The sequence below is a fragment of the Caloenas nicobarica genome, chromosome 2 (assembly GCF_036013445.1).
Source record: "Caloenas nicobarica isolate bCalNic1 chromosome 2, bCalNic1.hap1, whole genome shotgun sequence".
NCBI lineage: Eukaryota > Metazoa > Chordata > Aves > Columbiformes > Columbidae > Caloenas > Caloenas nicobarica.
The window spans coordinates 14,702,222-14,722,778 of record NC_088246.1 but is presented as its reverse complement, the minus strand read 5'-3'; the positions used below and the strand labels follow the sequence as shown (position 1 = coordinate 14,722,778).

The 20,557-nt window shown below is 41.2% G+C and overlaps 1 protein-coding gene across 2 annotated transcripts; it reads left to right on the top strand.

The window, feature by feature from the left end:
- The first annotated feature begins 12,017 nt into the window (after positions 1-12,017).
- On the top strand, positions 12,018-19,641 carry GJD4 (gap junction protein delta 4). 2 transcript variants are annotated; one of them, XM_065628877.1, is made up of 3 exons: positions 12,018-12,247; positions 12,430-12,571; positions 15,809-19,641. In XM_065628877.1, the coding sequence occupies exons 2-3, from the start codon at positions 12,508-12,510 to the stop codon at positions 16,993-16,995; spliced, it is 1,251 nt and encodes a 416-aa protein (XP_065484949.1). In that variant the 5' UTR covers positions 12,018-12,247; positions 12,430-12,507; the 3' UTR covers positions 16,996-19,641. The 2 variants fall into 2 exon arrangements, with proteins under 2 accessions (XP_065484949.1, XP_065484950.1); XM_065628878.1 differs by lacking the exon at positions 12,018-12,247 and adding an exon at positions 12,265-12,355.
- Positions 19,642-20,557: the final 916 nt, after the last annotated feature.

The window sequence follows — 20,557 nt, the reverse complement described above, 5'->3', positions numbered from 1 at the left end:
GATTGAGGAAAAGCAGGTGACAGAGCAGTACAAATAGACAATTTCTTGCATTCCTTCTAGAATGGTTGGTCCGATGCAATTCGATGTGAAAAAAGAGTTGGTTTTTTCATGCCCTTTACATAGCGTGTAATGTGTTTCAGCATTATTGGCAGAGGCTTTCGACTATGATAAGCTGGAGATCCTCTTCAGTGATGGTACGCTAAGCAAGCTCCTTGGTGCGGTGATGAGTGACAACAGGATTCCTGCCTTTCCCATGAGTTGTCTGGAATCTATCAGTTTGTAAAGCTCACTCAAAGGCACTGAGCAATATCTTTTGTGAAGATGTCAATGGCCTCCGCAGATTGAGAGCAGCAAATAACAAGAAGATGTAAAAAAATTATATTTGTGAAGTACGGTTTCACAATGTACTTACAGAATTGACTTACTTAATGTACTTACATAGTTTAGTTTCAGACCTGCTTTTTTCCTCGCATCTCTGACACTTAGACTGGGGTGCTGTGGTAACTAATGCAGTAAAACTTTGAAGCTAGAAAATCTTTGGAACTAGTGCTGCTGCCCTCTTTGAATTAACTGTGAACACAAAAGGCAGATGAAGGCTTACTCATGGGACAGGAGGGCTTTACTAACCAGGCGTTAAGAGTAAGACACCTCCCTCACGTAAGAGATTCTGCAGCACATGTAAGTCTAGAGCTAATTCTACTCTGTTTTCTTGCTTCACTGCCTCTGGGTTTGCATGCCCTTTTATTTTAGACATTAGTACAAACTGTTCTCCATGGAAACGGTGTCTTGGGAACTGGCAGCTGCCTTATATTTAAACAATACAGGTCATCCTGTGACCACATACTTCTCTTTCATGTGTGTCAGGCAAGATAAGCATTCTTCTCCAGCAAGACCTAGACAGGCTGGAGAGTTGGGCAGGGAAAAATTTAATGAAATATGAGAAGGGCAAGTGTAGAGTCTTGCATCTGGGTAGGAACAAGCCCAGGTTCCAGTATAGGTTGGGGAATGACCTGTTAGAGAGCAGTGTAGGGGAAAGGGATCTGGAGGTCCTGGGGACAGCAGGATGACCATGAGCCAGCACTGGGCCCTGGTGGCCAAGAAGGCCAATGGCATCCTGGGGTGGGTTAGAAGGGGGGTGGTTAGTAGGTCGAGAGAGGTTCTCCTTCCCCTCTACTCTGCCCTGGTGAGACCTCATCTGGAATATTGTGTCCAGTTCTGGGCCCCTCAGTTCAAGAAGGACAGGGAACTGCTGGAGAGAGTCCAGCGCAGGGCCACAAAGATGATGAAGGGAGTGGAGCATCTCCCGTGTGAGGAAAGGCTGAGGGAGCTGGGTCTCTTCAGCTTGGAGAAGAGGAGATTGATGGGCAACCTCATTAATGTTTATAAATATATAAAGGGTGAGTGTCACAAGGATGGAGCCAGGCTCTTCTCAGTGACAACCAATGGTAAGACAAGGGGCAATGGGTACAAACTGGAACATAGGAGGTTCCACTTAAATTTGAGAAGAAACTTCTTCTCACTGAGGGTGCCAGAGCCTGGAACAGGCTGCCCAGGGAGGTTGTGGATTCTCCTTCTCTGGAGACATTCAAAACCCGCCTGGACACCTTCCTGTGTAACCTCATCTGGGTGTTCCTGCTCCGACAGGGGGATTGGACTAGATGATCTTTCGAGGTCCCTTCCCATCCCTGACATTCTGTGATTCTGTGAAAAAGGAGAGGCCAAAAAGATGGGGATTGGTGTGCTAGAAGGGTCATGAGGCAGAATTAGGTGTGCATAGTTTTAAAATAAACCTGGACACAAAGACGGAAAAATATATCTTCTGTGGTGTTAATACCAAAAGGCATTTATGATACTTGAAGTAGTGTGATGATGTTAAATTTCTTGGAGTTTGAGGGATAATTGTCTCCCTTCAATGGGACGGGAGGTGCAGACTGTATTGCCATAAATCCTGGGAGGAGAAAGACCAGGTTGTACTGAGCAAAAGGGCACAGAAGCGACATGTAAAATACACCAAATAATCTTGAATATCGTGCATTAGAATTGAAGTACTATCTCAGTGCTGATACACAGTCTAGGATTGTTTGGAAAGTACTGGTGGTCACCTTACTTACATAATTACATCCTGTTTCTTTTGTGGCCTTAAAGTAGAAGGTCATCCTGTGTATGCAAAAGGTCAGCTCACTTTATCAGGTACTATAATATAATTGATAATATTTGGAGGTAGACTTTACCAAAAAAAGAACTCCCGTTAAGAACAAAAGCTGCTGGGAGCAATTTGACGGTGCTGTGGGGCTTCATCAGCATGAGCATTGTGTAAAGAGAGGGGTAAAGAGTCTCCCACTTGTGACACCTCCCAGTATGTGTCAATGACACTTTTGAAGTCACAGGGTGGGAGAGTAAGAAGAATTACAGACATACACCCCCATCCCAACCCCCACCCTCCGCCACCCCCCAAAAAAGTCCATTTGTTATAGTTACAGGAATTCTGCATTGGCACTGGCAGAGTTGTGATCAGAGATGGGAAATTATATTTCAACTTCTTTATGTAGTTGCTTTGCACAAAAGTGAAAATGGTTTGAATAACATTCAATATTTAACATACTTATTACTACCGAAAACTATGCGTTTTACCATAACTCCATAGTCTGAATGTGCACTTTAGTATAGGGCACCAAGTCTTAAATCTGTCCTCTGAGAAACTGGAGGATTGATTGTCATATCCTAGGAAAATAGTTGGGTGTATCTTGAATATTCTTTTGATATTGTCAGGTAAAGTATTCTTCCAGATTTCCTTGGATTTAAGGCTTTGAATCAATGATTTCTTCAGCTCAACAGAAATAAGTACTACACAGTATAAAGTGGCAGTATTGGCTTCATCTAGAGAAGCTGTGGTCGTGTCTGACACCAAACTTCAGTGAACAAAGGACTGGCCTGATCCTTCTGCGTCCCTATTTAACAGTGAATCTACTGAATCCCAGTGTTGCTGACCTGTGAGAGATCTAGACCATGAAATCATTGCTTTTCTGTGGTGGCCTGTCTTTATGGCACATCAGAAAGGCTTGCTTTTTCTGCTCTGTTTTGCTGGCATGTGGCAGAACAAAGTTGTTCTGCTCCCGAAAGCACGCAGACAGCTAAAACGTGCACTACCTAGAGCTGCGTGCTTGGATAGCTGAGCCCACTTGCGACATTTTCCTTTTAACTCTTCTAAAATAATTTTGTTTTAGAAAAAGAAACCAGGGCAAGAAATCAGTTGTGAATTTTCTGTGAAATACGAAGGTTCCCAATCAGCATCTAATTTTCCCATTTCAGCTCACGTCAGGCACTGTTAGATACTTACTTTGTGAACACTAGAGGAGTTGAAACCTCTAAACCTGGAGGATGAATCATGTAATTGCTGAAGGTAGGAAGAGTCAGAGGGGCACGTTATGTGAAGTGAAAATTACCGTTGCCAACTTCTGGGCATTGCAATCTGGGGCAGGAATTCCTGCAGGTCAGAAATGGGTGTCTGGCGGACTCTGCCACAAACCACTAAATGGAGCAGAAGTCAATACCTAAGTAACCATAACATTAAGCAGTAAGCAAAAAAAGTCCTCCTGACTGTCTTTGGCGTGTAGAAACAACAGTGTTACTGTGGGAGGATGCAGTTTAGACATGTCCTGAGGGACCCATGCTGATTTTCAAATATAAGGTGTTATAACCTTCCAAAGCTGTATATTTTTGCAGATAAATGCATTTGACCGCTGAAGGAAAGGTTAATTGTCTAGATATACATAAACACAACATAACTTCATTTGTCATGTACATTAGAGAATACAGTTATATTCAGGAGTGCGGGTATTTGGTAATTTATAGGATTGACTTTCCAGAAATGAAAACATCATGGGCAAATTGAGCGGGTAAAAGTACTTACACAACCATTCTCTGAGATGTTTGCTAAGACTTTATGGATGCCCTAAGTATTTTTTTTCCTATTAAGGGAAATGAAGGCAGCAAGAAGAGAAAACAGTAAATAAATACATACATATATACATGCATGCATAAAAAGGGAGAGTGAAATAGCACCAGCAGTTAGGAGGCACAATATATCCATAAATACCTGTGGCCAGTTAAAAGAACTAATATAATTTTAAAATGTGTCAGGGACACAGTAATTGGTAGCGATTTTGTAGATTAGACTGAAATGGCAAAGTATCTGTCACAATGCAGAAGAGGCAGAAAGATTGACCTAATAGTCCTGGTTTGACTTTGCACGCTGTGTTTTTGCCTTGCCGTAGTAATGAAATTTCATTTCTATTAGCAGTACTAAAAGAATTTTCAATGAAAGCTGTCTGATATCTTGGAGTGGGGAAAAATCACTTTACCCAGGCAAACTGAAGGGTTTTGCTGAGGCAAAATTTGGTTGGCTGGAGACAGTTCTTAGGTCTAGGGAGAAGCCACCTTTGGAGCAAAGCTTAAGAAGATTAAGTCTAGAACTGCGAGATTGTTCTGTCTGCATTTGTCCTGGGCACAGCTGAGGGGAAGGCTGAAGTGCCATGAGAATGGATAGGTGGGTAGCTAAAAGGAGGAGAAGCAATTTTTTTGAAAATAGACTGCCAAACTATCATTTAAAAAAAAAAATTAATAGGGATGGTAGGGCAGATTTCTTATACGCTTTTATGGGTGAGGCTACTGATATATTGTTGGATCATATTTGATGTATTTGCTGTACATTTTCTTGCATGTTATAGCCTAGGTTGTGTCTCCAGAAGCTATAATGTTTCTTGACCTCCTCCAGCAGCATGAACCGTGCAGGACTTGAGGAATCCCTCGCTTTTTCACTCAACTCTCCAACAACCAGCTAGTGAGACATGTCTACAGCAGCGTGTTCTCAAGAGATTTGGCTGTAAAAGCTTTGGTAGCTTAAAAACTAGATAGCTGCTACTAATAAAAATAGCTGCTACCAGTATGAAGCCAACAATTCTGTGTATCGGCAGCATCGGTCGGCAGCTCCATGGGAGGCTGAACACAAGAGCGGCACGGGCTGTGTCTCATCTCCCCTTGCGTAAACGGGACCTGACGCAGGACCTGAATTGGCCTCCGTATCTGTTTACATCCTGGGTTACCTTTCTGTTAAACTCTTTATTGCTCTCTGCTTTAGCCCAAATGCGACGTTTGACGATGTACCCACCCCCTGGGGTTTCCCAGCCCCTGGTCCCCGGGAGGTGAGCGGTGCCGGTGGCTCCCAGCTCACCTTGGGGATGGGGGTCCTGCAGGGAAATCTGCTTTGGGGGTTCTCATCTGTTTTCTTTCAGTCTCTAAAACATCAGAACAAATCCTTGAGGATCCACGATACCCTTTTGGTGTTATTGTAAAAATTTCAGTGGTATAAATGAAAGTTGGAGATTGATCTCCTACTGGTTTTACTAAGGACTGAGCAATCAAGCTGAAGTTTATGATATTTTTCCTCTTTAAACCAAAAAATCCTAATCAATACAATACATTAAGTATGAATACTATTGTAGTTTAACGGGAATTCCCTGTGTCCTGCCAGTGTGTTCTGAGTTCATTAATGATGGTTATTAAAAATTCTCTTTGGGAGAAAACAGAACAGAAACCACAGAAACCATAGGCAACTAACAAGATGGGTCTGTATTTTAAAGCAAAGAGTTGGGGGGGAAATTCAAAGAGTGATTTCCCCCTTCCCCCGCAGTGTTACAGAGGTTGGTCTAGTTACAGTTGGTTTAAAATACTGTTTACGAGGCCACTTAAAACCTTAATAAACAGACTATTAGCAAATCACAGATTAAGGTCAAAAGAAATCTTGTAAAATGAAGTCCAAAAACTCATTTATGTATTGTCCTATAAATGATATTCTATTTCTAGGTTTACATACAGAACTTGTACATCCTGATATTGATTCAAGGAATCTACTAATTTTTTCCCTAGTAAGTTGTGAGTAGCAACTACGAGGACTATTAGATTTTCCCATTATTGTTCTTTAAACACAGATGAAGATTGAAGTCTCTTGCTGTGAAAAAATACTATAAAAGCACGTGTTCTTTATAGACAGAAATACTCTTCTGGGTAAGGATTTTACTATGTACAGAATACAGCTTTTGGGGGGATTTAGAGTCATATTTTTGACATGTAGATAAGATTTTAAAGAATGTAACTTTTGACTTCTGCATAGGAATGAATTTAACTTGAAAATGACATTTCTTCACATGCAAGAAGAAAGCCGTAGTCCATACCACCTGCAGTGATTCCTGAGGTTTAAACTGTGTGTGAAATAGAGAGGGGGAAAAAAAAAAATCACATTTCTATTTTCAGCTCCCCTCTTTCATTTCTGTGTTCATTTAGCCTTTTCCCCATGGTGCCCAGTGCTTGGTTTGAATGACCATGTAGTTGCAATTCATCTGTCCATAGTGAAAGAAAAAGAAGTGTCAGTGTTCAATAACAGAGACAACAATATAGGTTTTGTTTCTTAAAATGATCAGCCATGAAATACAAGAAGGTGCAAAGAACTCTTATTTTGATTCCGCAGTGGCCACCTGTATGTTAAGTTTGGGATGACAGATTTATTTACTGATATCCAGAACCGACACAATTAGCCCTTTTGTGGTGCATGTTGGAAACAGGGATCTATTTGTTCTCCGCGAATCTGGCAATGTTCATACCCAGAAGTGATAGCATATAAGTCCTAGATTTAAAGCATAATCAGCCAAATATATTATTGCCATCTTCTGTTTATTGTGAAATCTGTTTCCCAATTGCTTAAGGCATTTTTCTTACTTAAGCAATTTTCACAATATCAGTCCACCATCCTTTTTGCCTGCCTGAACACTGCTGGGTTTGGACCCGCCTGAGCAAAGAGCTCAGCCTCTCATTTATGTCAGGTGTTGGGCACTGATGAAACACGTTGACCAGCCTCATTGTAAAATACAGGAACCAAAACTTTCCAAACCTTCAGATTTGTACTTGCACTGTGCAAAAATGTAAGTGTAAAACTAAGTGTCAAACACTAAGTGCAAAATTAAAAAAAAAAAAAGAAAGCTGGAACCTCTCTTATACTAGTTTTTTTTTTTTGAGTTTCAGCAGAGCAAATTTCAGTAATAATGTCGTATACTGGCGTAGCTACTCATTTCAGTGGGAGTTAAGTAGATATTAATAACGTGCTTTTGAAAATCCCATGGACTCACTTAGTACTTTTACCACTTAGTAAAATTAAATACTTTTGCAGAAATTGGCCCTGAGCTCCTGAGTGAGAATATACTTCCCATTACTTAATTTCTCTTCAGATCAGTGTTGAAGTTTGAAGTTCTTGGTTGAATAGCTTTGAGGTTGCTGAACCAAATTCTGAAGGAGAGCTGCCTTTTTCAGTCCTCCTAGAAGCAGATTCCGTTTAGAAAGGTGACCTTTCCAAACCTGCAAGTATTTATAGTAAAGGGATCTGTTTGAGGTAAGAGTTAGAATAATCTAAATCATTGAAATCATGCGGTATAACACAGGGGTTTTTTAAATCTACTAAATTAGCAGAGGAAGAGAGATACAAGAAGACGTAAGTGACACACTATAGACACCAGGCTTAAGTATCTGAGATGACTGAGCTAGTGGGAAGTGATCATGTCCAATCAATATGAGTGGCTAAAAATGAGCTGCTCCACTGTTCTGGATGTCCTTCTGGACTTTCGCACACACATGCATATGCATTTATACATATTTGAGCATGGGGAGCAGAAGGCAGACAGAAAGGGAAGGGGAAAAGGGACATGTTCTTTGGAAGTTTCCTAAAAGACCTTCTGAACTATGTCACTGTCGGGGGACCGGTGGGGTTGAGGCTGAGCAGTGGGGAGTAGGAACACAGTGTTGAAGCTCCCCACTCACTAGTTCATGATGGAAAACATTCACCACTCCCCTGCCTCGGTGTGCGTAGGCTCCATAGCCCTAATTTTGGAGTTATAGCTGTCTTGCTTTCTGTATGTCTGTATAGCTATGACAGCTGCTTTGTGGAGAGGCTGCTTTTGAGCGTATTCTGCCCGCAGTGATTATCCGAGTGGCAGACGGACAGAGGTCCCAGGGAATGCAAAGTGTGCAGCGCTGCGTGTGCCTGCGTAAAGCAAGGGCTTTCCATGCTGTGCTGGCTCCTTCACTCTCTGTGTGCTGCCCTAGGATTTACACGCATTGTGGGATTACTTTGAAGATTGTCTGACATGTTTATGCACGTGTATATGCACTATGTGTGTCTTAAAAAGAACATTTGTTCTGGGCAGCTTTTCCTGCTACTTGTTTGCTGTTGTCCTTCATGGCTAGCTTGTTTTCCTCTTCTCACCCTTCTGCTGTATTTTACCAATTTTAAAAATAAGGCCATCAACATTAATAGCCTTTGTTTTAAGTTTACTGTCCCTTCTGAATAGATTGCTTCTTTCCTGAATTTACAGATCACCTGCTGAAGAGCTAGATTTACTGCAAGATTGGTCATCAATACATCATTTTTGCTAACTAGGAAAGTTCTAAATAGATTTTAGAAACTAGTCCTTAAAGTATTAGATATGCATCTGCGTTTTTTTCTTTCTTAAATAATAATCTGCCAAAGAACCTGGACTGAAATGCCAGGTCCGCTTCTGTATTAGGGAAGCTGGTGTGCAACTCACTTTGCTGTAACACTAATTAAATTGGTAGAGGGAGGTTGTTTAATTGTCAGGTGCTGTGTAGGGTACAACTTCTGTAGTAACTCCCACTTCACTGCACTTAAATGTCAGAAGGGTGGGTGTTGACGGGGTAAGACAGATGTGGTTGGGATTTGCTGTACCAGTGGAATTCTTCTAGTTTCGAGGGGGTTTTGGTGTGTGATGTAGACTGGGGCACCCTTCAGGTGTCTCTGACTTGCTCCTGGGTTGGGAAGCCCCGAAGTGGCTTAAAGCTGAGTGTACGTTACCTCTGAGTGTCGTTTGGAGCCAAAGTCTGGGTGAAGTGTTTTTGCTGGACTTTGTGCCAAGTAACACAGGTCTTAGCCTGGGGATGTGACATGGGTCCATGGTGAGATGCAGTTCCAGTAGTTTGGAAGGTTTCAGTGGGTCACTCACAGTGACCAAGTCACATCTGTGAATTTTTGCAGGATCAAGCCCTGGATCTGTGGTAAGGGGTTAGAAATGTGGACAGCAGTTGTGAATTTTAAAATAGATTTAATTGCATCTTCTTATGTTTCATTGTTGGTCTCTGAAAGTTTTCCAGTGGCCTTTAGGACCCCTTCTAAAATCAGATGTGATGAGATACCACTAGATTTCAAAGTTTAGCTTTATCTAAAACTATGTCTGTATTTTCTACCCGTCTCTCTTATTTAACTAAAATTCAGTGCAAGTTCATGGATTTGACAACTGAACTTTATTACAGCCTGGGAATGGTTTCTTAAGATTCTAGTATCGGAGTGTGTACAGAGGGATGAGGCTGTGCACCACGTGCTTGTCCTCTGATGAGGAACGTGGTGCCAACTGGTGGAACTGCAGAGCTGGAGTCCTGCTGCTGCTATACTCATGCCTGTAGTATTGCTCTCCCTTTCTACTTACAGTCTTTACAGATGAACATGAAATGCAGGGAGCAGCTAAAGATAAATAATAAATGAGGGGAATTGTATGCTTAATATCTTCAGAGATAAGATTGAATATCTTCAGATGGCAACCCTGGCCTGATACGTGGTACTGAGTCAAGGGATGAAGAAACTACAGTCTATGTTTCTTTGTACAGACCAAGCGCTTTGTAATGACCACCTCATCTCATAGCCTATAGGTGGATTGATGACAGAGACTTGTAGAGCACAACAGGCCCCCGGCCTGTGTTTTTGTCCTTCTACAGACATGCTGGTGCTTCAAAGGCAGTTTTTGGCCCTGCAGTGCCCCTGAGGGCCATGCCCTTCTGCTGGCTATGATTATGTTCCCTGCCTTTCTTTTACCAAACTGCTCCAGATCACAGCCAAAGGAGGCCTCTGGATACAATAAATCAAAGCTGGCTCTCAGGTGGCCTGGATGGCTAGGCAGATGGGATCTTCTCCTAATTTGAGCCTGGGCAGAGGACACACTACAAAAAGGAGGAGTGTTGGACAGAAGTAAGATACGAGGTGTCTGGAAAAGCTAAAATAAAAAAGCCAAAGTCGTCTGAAAAAGCTAAAACAGAATTTGGGCTTTCTGACATAAATCCAGCCCTCAGGCTGCACGGTGAGTCTGGAGGGTGCTGTTGCTTGCTTTATTTTAGAAGAAAAGGGGCCGTCCTACCTCCGCACATCCATGCTGTGGGGTCAGATGTTGTTGCCTGGTATAGTCCTGAAGGCAACAGTTTGAGGGCTCAAATCCCTAGCTGTTGTCCGTTCACAAATGGTAGAGGTCTCACAGCAGCAACGAGCAAGGATATTTTAACTGGCAATATTGACAGAGACAATTTATAGTCTATTGTGTGGATGCAGCTGCTGACCGTTCATACCCTGCCGCCATGTCGGCATTCCTGACTCTATTTTTGACAAAGGATGTTTAACCAGGAATGCCTTCATATCTCAGCATAATTTATATCTTGGCTATTTTCCTCTTTTCTCTGTTCCCTTTTTCCAGCTTTCCCTCATTCCCATACTTCTCACAGACACACATCTCCGGAAAAAAAAAAAAAAAAGTGTGTGTGAAGGAAATGAAGCTAAAACCACCATCATACACCATAAATACAACTCAGTAGCAGAAGAAATGTTTGTTTGGCAAATATTTTACATAAAAAGTCTGAAACAAAAAAAACTCCTGTATTTACTACTGCAACTAGGAATCTCTTTACATAGTTAATGGATGAAGAGTTTTTAAGTGCCATTCTTTCAAACTTCACTTTTAGGGTTTCCTCAGGATGGGGCTCACTATGGAAAGAACGCTCCGTGTGTTCTGCCAAGGCATTGCACACCCTGTGAGCAGAGAGCTGGGGAGGAACTGTCTTTGTACAGTTACATTTCACTTTATTAAATTATTAGTTTTACCTTTTCTCCAGTAAGTCATGTTCAGTCGTAGCACTTAACCTAGTCGCACCGACCGTAAGTAACTCATGTGATATCAGCACAGAGCTCCCTCTGAGCCGACTCCTCCTGCCCCCCAGGAACAGAATTGTGGGTGGCAGCGGGTGAGCAGGGTTGCAGTGACAAGTCTGTGCCTGGACTGCTGGCAGCCCTCAGGTGTGAGGTTGTCACGACACCACTTTTCTTCCTTGCTATACCACACGCAGACTCATTTTTCTTCTGTTTTTCTAGTTACTGATAAGACTTTGTGACAATAAATCTCTGTATTATGTTTGTTCCTATTACAGCACAGACTGGAAAGGACAGAATAACATATAATATCCCATAAGTAGTTGAGCAGTGGGTGGAAATTAGTAGTAGATTATTTTCCCCAAGGGAATCTGGTACAGTGGGGGTGAAGAAAGAAAAGCTGAGAGTCTTATTTCCATCCACAGCTTTTCCCGGGGTGCAGCGCAGTCACGCGGAGTCAAGGGCACGCTGTGCAGCTGCCCCTCGCAGTCGGGGAGCGTGCACCCCACGGCCTGTCCTGCTCCGGGGAGACAACTGACTCCATCCATTGCTGCAGAGGCTTGCTGGGCTTTCGGGTTGCTGGGCAATCAGCCCTAGGGTCTTTTGAATGATGTTCAGAGTACCAAGCAGTGTAGGCAGAAAGAACTGAGATAAATTAAAAGTAAGTGACTTGTGACAGCTTGAAAACCAGCTTATTTTATTTCTTTGATTTTATTTGATATTATATTTTACTTTATTTCTTTTTAAAAATTATTTTTATTTTGCTTCCCCTGTTTTTCATCATGCCTGCAGGGAGGCTTGGCCCGCTGGCTGGCTCAGCACACAGGAGAAAATTTGGTGCGGCTGTGATTGACAAGACCATGATGTCCTGTCAGGGAGGCTGCATTTTAGAAATAAATTGCTTTGGGAAATTGCAATGGGATAGCTGCCAGTGAGCTAGACTGAAAGTGCCTTTCAAATATAGGGATGCTCGTCCTTCTGTGTGCCCTTTCGTTCTGTTATGCATCTGCAATTCTCATGGGGAGACAGAGAAGTCTCCATTATTTCCTGATCTATTATTTTCTTCCCTCTCTCCCCTCTCCCCGTCTTTCAACACCGAAGCATCTCAGCAATGCCAGGAGGCTGGTATGCCCCGGGAGGGTAAGAATAGTCTACAATGGCAGAGATCACTCCTGTTGGTATTTGTCTACTTGCAGTTGTCTGGACAGAGGATCCACACAAGAGGTAAGAGCAATTGGATCCGAGAAGCTAGAGCTTTTGCAAAATTTATCCCAACATCTGAAACTAACAGTCCTGTTCAAATAATGAAAATAATCATTCATCAATACATTGGTGTGGCTGGGTTTCTCATTTCCATCTTTGATCCTTATCAAAAATCCCTTCCTTTATTTTTTTCTTTCTTTCAGATCTAGGTGTGATCTCCTTTGGAAATGCTGAAATCATTGGGACATCAGGAGCTGGAAGTGCTGTGAACCTGTTCAAACATGGAGCGCTGGGACTCGCTGGGCTTTTTGATTGTCACACTCAACTATAATGTGACTATTGTAGGTAAGCACTTTTAAAAAATCTCTTTTTTCTTTTGCTGCTTCACATCCTGAAGCCACCCAAGTGTCCTACTGGTAATTGACTTTAATATCTAGCTATGCGTCTGTGATCCTTACAGTAAGAACTTGTTATTTAGATATGTGATAAGAGTAGTTATTTAGATATGTGATAAGAGTAGTTATTTAGATATGTTATTTAGATATGTGATAAGAGTGGTTCTTTTCTTGTTAAAGAGATTCCTACTCCCTCTCTGGCAGATATTTTCTGAACTTCATGGAAAAATTCTGGCAAGGTTTTCAAATTTGGCTCTTCTTGGTACCTGGATTTCCAGTCAGCTCTAATGACTATTGTAGGGTTCACAGTGGAAACAGACAGGAGTAGCACTTTATTTATACCACATAAAGTGAACCACAGAACGTATGAAATAGCTTTAGTCATGAATTTAAAAGTTTAAAGAAGGGAAAAAAAGACTCCTCTTTTTTACAGGAAGAAGTTTGTGGTTTATTACCATCGTGGTTAATTACCATTGCTTTTCATTCTTTATTTTTATAAATAAACAAAGTTCACATGCATTTAAAAAAAATACGGTATGGTTTTCCTGAGCTAATAGTAGCCTGAGTACTTTTTTTTTCTTTTTTTTTTCTTCTTATTTAATTAAGGCACTGATCCTTTTTCGTGGGCTACTTTGAGCAAAGTGTGAACCAGAGAAAAATCTTTCACAGGCATTTCAAAGACCCTTCACCTCCAGTCGTGGACAGTTGCTGTAGTTTGTGCTGTGCATTGCAGGGAATATCCAACTGAGCCACAGCGGGGTCGGTGAAGGGGCTTGTTCTAGTACATTTAATCAAGACTGAGTTATTAGGGAAGGTGATATGTGGAGGGGTTATCTCTAAAGCGCATGACATACTAAACAACTTCCTAAGGAACCATTGATTTTTCTTAAGCAGCACTCCCTATTGTACATGTTCTAATTAAAAATTGATAGTGAAATAGCATGTAGTATTTTGAGCCTAATTAACTAATGTGCTTCAAATACTTCGGGGTCCTCACAGGGAAAAAATGTTACCTCAGGACAAAACATCACTTGCTAAAGATGACTGATTCTGTACAGCTTTTTCTATGGACCCACAGTACGTCAAAAAGAGAGTAAGAGTACAGCCTGTCCCCAAAATGCAGGACACTGAAAACACTGCAAAACCATAATTAAAGTTCAGGTGATTAAAGATAAAATCAAAAGGCCTCAATTTATTTATGGTTAGATAAGAAATTACTTTGCTAGGAGCAGCAGGCTCCTCTGATGATCTCTCCTATAGCTTATGTATCCTTAACCTTTTCCTGGCAGTTTTTCCACTTCAGGGGACAGTTTTACTATTCTAGTCCATAATCAGCCTACTAGTCACAAATGGTTTATATGGGGCATTCAAACTGCATGTTCAGTACAATAAAAGTTACCATACGAGGTTGCAGAAATATTTGAATATTTTAAATTCACACCTACTACAGGAAAATAGCTATATGGGCAATAGAAAATAATATTGTTCAAGACAATACCTGTCAATATTAATAATTGTATGTTTTATAGAAAAAAAGTCTGAGATCTGGATTTTTAAAAAGCCTTTAGAATGTGCATTGGTGCTATTTCACAGATTGCCTTTAAAACCTTGAGTGCATGTGAGAAGTGTGATCGCTATTAATTATTTGAGGTTTTCAGTTTCTCAACCATTGACTCCATATAACATTCTTCTCTTTGGTCACAGAGCCTTGCTGTTTGTCTGTCTGTGGTTACAACTGGTTTCTTAACCACTCCTTAAAGCATAGAATTAATCTTGTCATTCTTTTATGTTTTTGTTGTTATTGGTGGTTTGTTTTGTGGTGGTGGTGGTGGTGGTTGTGTTTGGTTTTTTTTTTCCTTTTTGTTCCTAAGTGTTTTTTTTCTCTTTTCCTGGCATGTTTGAAAAATATGTGAAACTAAAGCAGGGCATTATTAAATTAAATTACTTTTTAAAAACCACATAGAGAACTAGTAACAGGACTCAAAAGGAAACTTGGGAAATTCAAGTGCTAAACTTAACTTCAGATGTTGAAATTTTCCATTTATTTGTCCAGAATATGTTTTTAATTTTTGACAAAGTAACAGTGTATTTTTAGGCCTTCCTGTCCTGCCCACAAAAAAGATTTTTCAGAAAAATATCAATAACTTTGTCAGTAATACAGCAGCATGTGTAACTTTACAAAATTTTTGAATAAAAACCTTCCCCAACCAAAAGTCCTCCAAGAAACTATCAAGAACCATACAGTCTCATTTAAAAGATGTGTAGGGTAGCAATGCCTGATCTTTCACTGTTCTTGGTGTAATAGAATAAGGATAAGGCCTGATCTTTCCAACCAAAATGGATGAGACCAAGCCCTACCCAAAGCAATCATGTGAAAGAATTCAGGGAAAGACGAAGTAAGCAATGTATGAAAATGCCAGACTTGTAAGGCTTCACTTAGTGTTGCTATCAAGACAGAAGGGAGCTTTTGGTCTGAATGGAGAGAGAAGCTGCACACCAAGGTGAACAAAGGTTGGAAGATGTGATCAAGATGGGGTAACCAAAGAAGCAGCAGAGAGAAATCACTGGGGTTCACATGTGCACATAAATGTACATTTGTAGAACATTTTGCATAAGTTTGCTAATAGCACCTGTTAACTAGCTCACTAGTGAATACCAGTCTAGACACAAAAGAGAGATTTTGTTTGCTATAGTAAACTTTATGTAAAATTTCATGGCAAAGACCAAGAACAAATACTGTCATGGAACAACGTTTTGTATCTAGAAGAGTTTCATTCTCTGTTCGCTGATCTGTATTATTGAAATAGGACAAAATTCAGGTGCAGAGGTATGAAACCCAATAGCAAGGAAGAATTGTATATGAAATGGGATTATTAACTCAATTGTGAGCTCTTTTTATCAGATTTGGACATGTTCACTGTGTTTTTGTTAGGCTGAGGCTCCGGTTGGCATGGCTTATTTTATGTCAAACTCCAATACTGTCGAGTCTAGATGAAGGTTATGGAATGTGTCAGCTAACACATTTTCACATGAGTTTCAGCCAAAACAAAGCCAAAGAGGAGCTTTCAGGAGGGGAGGCTGAGTACAGAGGCTATGGCTTCAAATGCCTTGTGTATAGAGAGACTATCACTACATTATCTACTTTCCTTCTCAGTGCTCTGACTCTTTTTCTTCCCTTCTCTTCTAGGAAAGATCTGGCTAATGTTAATAATTCTGCTTCGGATGGCAGTGGTAGTGTTAGCAGGCTATCCACTCTACCAGGATGAGCAGGAGCGCTTCGTCTGCAACACCCTGCAACCAGGATGCTCCAACGTTTGCTATGACTTGTTCTCTCCTGTATCTCACTTTAGATTCTGGCTCATTCAAACTGTGGCTATCCTGCTACCTGATGCTGCATTCAGCATTTATGTTTTGCACAAGGCAGCTATGTACCTTGTAAAAATGCATTGTTTGGTGCATGGATACAAAGGGAATAAGGGTTTGTCAAGCCCCAAAGACCTGAAGGAGCTCTGTAGAAGTGCTCTTGTTAATCAATTAGATTGCAGTGCAGACAGCTTAATTGTCCTTAATTTTTCTGGTGCATACACTGTTCATCTTTTTTTTAGGACGCTACTTGAGGCTGCCTTTGGAGCTGTCCAATATTTTCTTTTTGGGTTTTTTGTTCCTGAGCGTTTTTCCTGCTACCATTCACCTTGTACAAGCACAGTGGACTGTTATATCTCCCGGCCCACTGAGAAATCCATCATGATGGTTTTCATCTGGGGAGTCAGCAGTCTGTCCTTTCTGCTTAGCCTTGCTGATCTTGTCTGTGCCCTCCGAAGGATGACAGCAAGAAACCAAAAGAACAAGCTGCTGGCGAACCCCCACGTAGAGGATGAGTGTGTTTTAAATCTTCCCCCAGTACAGCATGGTAGCTCTTCTCCACCTCAAAATAAAGACTGTCCAGTATCAAATAGCAGCCAGACCAGTGATGGCTCCTGCTCACTTCTCTCTGAAGAGGAAGAAGAGGCTGTTCTTCATCCTGAAGTGGTCTCTCAGCAAACTGCCAGCACTAACCTTAACAGCAACAGCAATAAGCCCTGTATATCAGGAGATCTTGCTGTTGAGCAAGACAGCACTGAAGAACCCTTCTGTGCTGGTGACCACCAAGGAACGGCATGCAGGCGAGCGAGACCCAGGCTTCAGCAAGACTTCATTAAAGATACGGCCCTGACTTTGAGACCTCAGATCAAGTCTCACCTTGGAGTTTCTTCCTCTGTAGTTCAGAGCAAGGTTTTAGGATACTACCCTTCACCTGAGCTAAAAAACCCCGATGCACAATCAAATTATAGCAGTACTAGTTGCTTGAGGTCAAAAAAGTCAGAATGGGTATAGAGCCCTCAGTGAACGCTACCCTGTGACCCTGGCAGGACACATCATTGCATCACTGAGGAGGTTTTGGGTAGTTTCGGCTGGATCCCTCGGCTGAGGTTATGCTGCAGAGGCACCGCTATGCTGTGTTCCTCCACTGAAGAGGAAGCAAAAAACTTGTATAAGAGTTTGAAGGATATTACATTAAGGGAACTGTTCTTTGGAAAATGTAACAAGTTTATGTTTTTCAGAGTGTGACTTTAAAAAGCTGTGGACTGTCACTGATGTGACTGACCTGGTTTTCAGGAGTACATGTGAACACTCTTTTATCCTAACCTAGTTCTTTTGCAGGAGATCGAGTTTAGGAAAGACGTGACTTTTAAACACAGTTGTACATTTTCCGCTGTTAGAAGATTAATTTATTTCCTCATGCTAAATTCTCCAAGCCCTCTCTCAGAAAGGATACCCAAGCAAGAAGAGTAGATAGTGAATAAAATAAAGATACATGTTTTGTAGTAAAGTATTAATGTGTAAAAATACCCTTGGGTCTTACTGATTGAAAGCTACACCCATCCTGGTTAGCAACACCATGGCAGTACCTTTCTCTGACCCTGAGATAACTCCATGAGCTTCCAAAACAGGGCGACTGCATCCAGATCAGCTGTTGAGAGTGGTCCTGTGCTGGAGAATTGCTGAGGAGGTGAGCAGGAGGTGCAGGGGGTGCCCCAGCGGCTGGGCAGTGCAGGGGCCTGAGCTCCGGTGCCCCAGCTCTGGCACCACTCACGGTGCCCTGCTGTAGATGTCCTGCTGACGTGTCTGCAGGTGTTACGTGTCTCAATCTGAAATTGTCACACTAGGCTCTGGATTTCAGCAGGGGCAATGAGTCACCTGACTGGTTTTAGGCACCTCTGAAGGTAAGATGAGTCACTTTCTAGATATACCTATTTCTCCCACAGCGCGATTATCTCAGACCTGGGCTTAGGAAAAGTGGTTTCTACCCTGAGAGAAGGATATAGCGGCAATGTCTATATCAAAGTACTCAGCCTCTTTGTCTGACAGACTTCTTAATGCTAATCATTTGAAAACGTGTCTAAACTGAGTGAATCACAGATTTTATTACTGTCATGCTTTGTGCTTTCTTTGAGTGTTAATTCTGTTACATTTACATAAGCGTGGCCCAGCACTGAAGCACAGCAGCGCATGAGCTGAATTGTCTTTTAGCTACAAGCCAGTGGGGGTTGAAGGTTGCATATACCTGCAGATCACCAGTGGGAGAGGATGTGGAGGAGCATGTACTCAGGGAAATGTACTAGTGGTAGTGTCTCACAAAACATTATTCAGAGGATGGCAAGAGCTGGTATTTGTAGACGCTGCTTGGAGCTGGAGTAGCTCCCTCTCCATTTAGACCCACACGAAGAATAAAATACAGATAGAGCTTTGCTCTTATTCTGCTATATGACAAGTTTCTGTAATGGCTTAATGACTGGCTCCTCTGTGCAGAATATCCAGGGACAACAGCTTTCACATTGTTCTTTTTCTCTCCTGTGGGTGCAAAAGTCTTTAAGACAGTTTGGCTCATAACTTCTGTGTATAATTTCTCACCGATGCCAGGTAAAGGCTAGTACTTAATTATCCCTAATCTTCTGCATCCCCTCAAAAATTAGGTAGCTTAATAGATGGATAGAACTGCTCTTTGGGTTGGGAGGCAGAACTTATTTTGGTCTGCAAAGTACTTTGGGATCCTGAGGTATGCTACAGAGGTTTTTAATTACTACTGTCCAAGTAAAGTTTTCCTCTCTATTAGCTATGTTTGTTTCTTTTATCATGAGTGCTTGTTTTATGATTTGTCATTTCCAGGGTAGGAGCAGCATTAATTATTAAACTTATCATAGGCAGAAAACCATTAAATATTTAAACTTCTCATCCTCCAAAGCCTCTTAAACTGGGCCTGTGCTGATTACACACACCATGACAAAACATTGCAACAATGAAACCTCTTTTGAGTCATTGCATCTTCTCAGCTGCCAGAAGGAATGCAAGGAACAGATGTGGATTCAGTGTATCGTGTACATCCCTCGGTGTAAGATATAAATAGGATAGGATAAATAATAAATGCGTTGTGGCTGGACACAGTTTGATTTTTGTGTCTGTAGCTAGACATCTTTTCGTGGCTAAAGAGTCTCATTTCAAATCAGAAAGATCCTCTTTGTGCCTGAAATGGAAAATGGAATTAATGAACTTCTTCCTTATTCTGTTTGCAGTTTCTTGTAGTGAAATTGTGGCCTTTGGTTTGTGTCACTCAGCTGCAGACCTGGCTGCTTGTAGGACTTGTGGACCCTTTGATTCGTAATTCAGAGTCAGTGCAATAAGCACTTAATGTGTTTATAAAACCTACATAATAAAAGAGCTGGGTTTGTATGGGCTTTTCACTAGGGACTGAATAGAAGCTTCTGGCATCAACAACCTGCTCCTAAGAGGATGTCTCTGAGTCTCTTCGAACAACTATTTCCAAGTCACATTTATTAGTTACAAAGACATGGTTTTACAAACTGGGTGGATCTACTAGCAAGGGAAGATGTGCAAATGTGTTTGAACTGTTCTGAGCTCGATCAAAGGAGATCATTGGTGGGGGTACCTGCAATGGGGAGGAGGAGATGGGAAACAAGATCTGTTTTGAAGGAATGAAGAGGATCATCTCTAATTTCTCCTTATATCCAATATCACTGAATGTTAAGGTGCAGTGAAGATGTCTAGATCTCCTAGAAAGAGTGAATAAAGGAAGTGATAGATGTGGAGTAAGGAAGAAACAAGATTTTCTGCTGTGTAGGCAAAGATTTAGTGTTTGAAATTTGTGAATTGGTTCCGTAAGTCCTTCAGAATGTATTTCATACTCAGAAAAATGTTACAAAAGCTGCTTGTTAAGTTTGCCAAAGTGTCTTTAAATCTTTTTTTAACTCGTCTACTTCAGAAAAGCATTTCTGAAGTTATGTTGAAAACACATTACTCCTAATCCCGCCCTCGGGAGGCTTTGTCTTGCATTCAGACAAAGCTGCCGTAGCTGCAGCGGGTACCACTTGCACCCTGAGACGGGTTTATGGAACAATACATGAGCTACATATATTGCTCATCCAGCCTTGTGTGGTCCTGAATATGAAACTATACAGAAAACAACTGGGATCCCTGGAAATAAGAGCTGGACCTGATCAGGAAATCTGTGATAAAATAGTTTTAACAGAGGAAATACATTTTTTTAATTGGAAAGTTATAAAATGCCTAAAGAAATGTCGTATTCTTAGTATTCTCAACTGCATCATAGCACTTCTCTTGCTAAATTAATATCTACTAGGTTACTGGAGACCCCGAATTTACATGTTTAGCACGCAGCAAAATAAAATGTCACTGTGAGTTTCTGCAGCATCAGCATGATTAAAATTTTTTTTTTAAATTATTTTTTTTAACCTTAGATAAGACAGTTTAAAAAACCTTATTTCTAAACAAAATTTTTAAAATTCTGTTGTTTTAGTTTGGAATATGTTTTAAAACACTGAAATAGAAGCAAAACACCAAGTTTCAATTGGTTATAATC